At 50.1% G+C, this 3,439-nt stretch overlaps 1 protein-coding gene across 1 annotated transcript in view; it reads right to left on the reverse strand.

The window, feature by feature from the left end:
• Window positions 1-3,439, reverse strand: part of lrch1 (leucine-rich repeats and calponin homology (CH) domain containing 1) — a gene marked incomplete at both ends in the record, with an annotated part of 41,486 nt that overhangs the window by 8,756 nt on the left and 29,291 nt on the right. The window contains one exon of the mRNA XM_080536756.1: window positions 2,221-2,228. Within this exon, the coding sequence (XP_080392882.1) occupies window positions 2,221-2,228 (8 nt within the window). The remainder of the gene's footprint in view (window positions 1-2,220; window positions 2,229-3,439) is intronic.

Here is a 3,439-nt window from a genome sequence, read left to right on the forward strand (position 1 = left end):
GATCACATGACGAAGCACGTTCAGTGAGGAGCGCTGGATTGGTCCAAACAAAGCGTGCTCTAAAGTCTGGTGTCGGGGAGGACACTGGCCTTTAACGTTTGGTTTGTTTACAAGGACAGGAGCTATTAGAAAACACACTGTCGCATAATATGCACATTTTCAATGTTCAGAGTGGCCAGCGGGGGCAGCAACACGCAAAATGACATACTGGACCTTTAAACTAGGACAGCCGTGCCTATTTCACCTACTATTAGAGCCTAATAGACCTCCTCTTCAGAATGGAAATCTGCTACTTACACACAAAGATCACTAGAGGGCACCTCTTGTAAATGAGCCTGTCTCCTACACAGAAAAATAGCAAAATAGCTTCATACTAGCTTATCCTGATGTGATTTTGAAAATGTAAGGATACTGGGTGGTAGAACGCACATATCTAGGAGAAGTCATGGAAGGAGGGTCCTGAAATCTGATCTGCAAAGGTATGAATTTCATTCCCACCATGGCTGTTCTAGTGTTAATGTCATGTGATCTGTATGGGACAGGACACAAGTCTGTCAGAGGAACAACCGCCACTGTTGAGACAGGGCAGCCCATTATGACTCAGACGTGGGGGGGTTTCCAGACTCCCCTCCTCACGTGGAGTGGGCTCACCCACAGCCAGAGGCTCAGAGCTCAGAGCCGAGGGACCAATCACTGCTCAGAGCCGAGGGAGCCATTAAAAGCTGTCCACACTGATTACCACAGGTCACATGTCAATGAATTAGGACATTATTGGTTTCCCTCCATTTCTCTCCCTCTCTGTCTCTCTTGCCATTCCACCAATTGTCTCTCTCTCTCCCTCCCTCCTTCCTTCTCTCCCTTTATTTCCATCCTTCCTCCTTCCCTCCCTCCTTCACCCTCTCCCTCCATCCCTCCATCCCTCCGTGCCTTTCCTCTCTGTATTAACAGACAGGCCACTGGAGGCCCATTTGACTGACTGCCAATCAGTTTTACACTGATGCACAAACAGAGACACTAATGTGTCTTGCAGGGACGGACACACACACACACACACACACACACTCAAGCACATGCACACGCACTTACCATCACACACACACATACATACACGCACACTGAGAGAGAGAGAGAGAGAGAGAGAGAGAGAGGGAGAGAGAGAGGGAGAGAGAGAGAAAGGGAGAGAGAGAGAGAGAATAGTATAGTAATGAAGAGAGGAGAGAGATATTTAGAGTGTGTGAGAGGAGAAAAAAAAAGAAAAGTCCTCTACCATCCTACTGTCCACTCTAGGTCATAACCTAACCTACTCAACAAAGGTCACACACACACCAACACACACACACACACACTCAGCCACACACACACGACACACACACACACACACACACACACACACATACACACTCAGACACACACACACTCTCTCACATAAACCCTTGAAACAGCATGACTGTGCATGACTGTACATCTCTCTCTCCTCCATCTACTCTATCTCTTCATGTCTGTCTTTAACACAATCACTACCACCCCTTCCTCTCTCTCTCTCTCTCTCTCTTTCTCTCAGGGCAGCGGATGACTGCATTATATAAGGCCACATTTCCTTTCCTGTCATTCATGTCCACTTTATCCAGGAAGCACACAGACCTCATCACACACACACACACACACACACACACACACACACACACACACCATCACACACACACACACACACACCATCACACACACACACACACACACACACACACACACACACACACACACACACACACACACACACACACACACACACACACACACACACACACACACACACAGAGGCATACAGGCCACCCGGACAATTTCTCCCAAACCATTGGTCCAGCCAGCCTCGGCTTCCACACCGCTCCGCAAGTCCCTCTCTCGAGTCAGAAAGTTATTAAATATTATTATTATGATTCACAACTGTGTCTCCTGTGGCCCTCAGATGAGGTGAGAGGTTTGGTCTTACAGTCGGCGTTGAATAAACGCCATATTATTGGCCTCAGTGTGTGTGTGTGTGTGTGTGTGTGTCTGTGTGTGTGTGTGTGTGTGTGTGTGTGTGTGTCTGTGTAAGCAGGCCGGAGCAGACCTGGCACTATTCAGCCCAGGCCAGCCCAGTCTAAACACTCGGCCCAGGCGTGGAGGATGGATACGGAACGCAAACAGACCCGGGTCGTGAGTCGGTCACTGTGTGCTGCACACCATTCATACTGAGGTAGACAACACACCACTACACCTCTACACACAGTCCTGACTCTCTCTCTCTCTCCCTCCCTCTCTCTCTTTCTCCCTCTCTCTCTCTCCCCCTCCCTCCCTCCCTCCCTCCCTCTCTCTCTCTCTCTCCCCCCCTCTCTCCCTCTCTCCATCTCTCTCTCTCCCTCTCTCTGCCTTCTTTCTCCCCTCTCTACCTGTCTGCCTCTCTGTTTCTGTTTCTCTCACCTTTTTATGCTTTGTCACCTTAATGTTCACTCTTTTGCTACAATAGTAGACAGGAAGTAGGATAGGAGACTTTCTCTCAGATACAGACAAGAAGTTAATGATAGGACACCTCTCTCTCTCTCTCTCTCTTTCTCCCTCTTTCTCTTACCCTCTTTCATCTCTCACACACACACACACACACACACACACACACACACACACACACACACACACACACACTCACACACACAGAGGCATCCAGGCCCTCCCTCCCTCCGTCCGAGCCTGCCGTCCCCTCCTGTCTTCAGGAGATTTACGAGGGAGGCGAACCGGAAGTGTTCTGATAAATCAAATGCATCATGGGAGTGAGAACATTGCGGACCAAACATATCCCTTGTCCCTCTGACAGGACCTGCACTGCCTCAAACAGAGAGGGAGGGGGGTAGGGAGGGAGAGAAAGTGTGTGTGTGTGTGTGTGTGTGTGTGTGCGTCTGAAAAGAGAGAGAATGGTAATACAAGGTGAACTTCCTGGTGTAAACAAACGTCTCAAAACAGGAAGTATGGGGTACAGTCATTCCCTTATATGGTGCCTATCAAAACTACCCCACACTGTGTGTGGGTGTTAGAGGGGAGGAGAGGGAGGAAGTGAGAGAGGGAGAGGGAGGGAGAGAGAGAGAGAAGGAGAGGGAGGGAGAGAGAGAGAGAGGGAGAGGGGGGCAGCGACTCATACAATATGGATACCCCGCTGTCCTCTCTGTCAGGGCAGCTATTCTCTGAGAGAGTAATAAGAGAAAGCGTCGGATGCCTCCAGTGAGAGTCCTGAATGGCACAGTGTTGGCATGTCTATAAGCGCTCTCCTCTCCTCTGCTCTCCTCTCCTAGCCTCCCCTCTCCTCTCCTCTCCTCTCCTCTCTCCCCTCTCCTCTCCTCTTCTTTCCTCTCCTCTTCTCTCCTCTCCCCTCCCCTCCCCTCCCCCTCTCCTCTCCTCTCCTCTCCTCGCTTAG

The sequence above is a fragment of the Nansenia antarctica genome (genome assembly GCF_963989245.1).
Source record: "Nansenia antarctica genome assembly, chromosome: 7".
In the NCBI taxonomy this organism is placed as follows: domain Eukaryota; kingdom Metazoa; phylum Chordata; class Actinopteri; order Argentiniformes; family Microstomatidae; genus Nansenia; species Nansenia antarctica.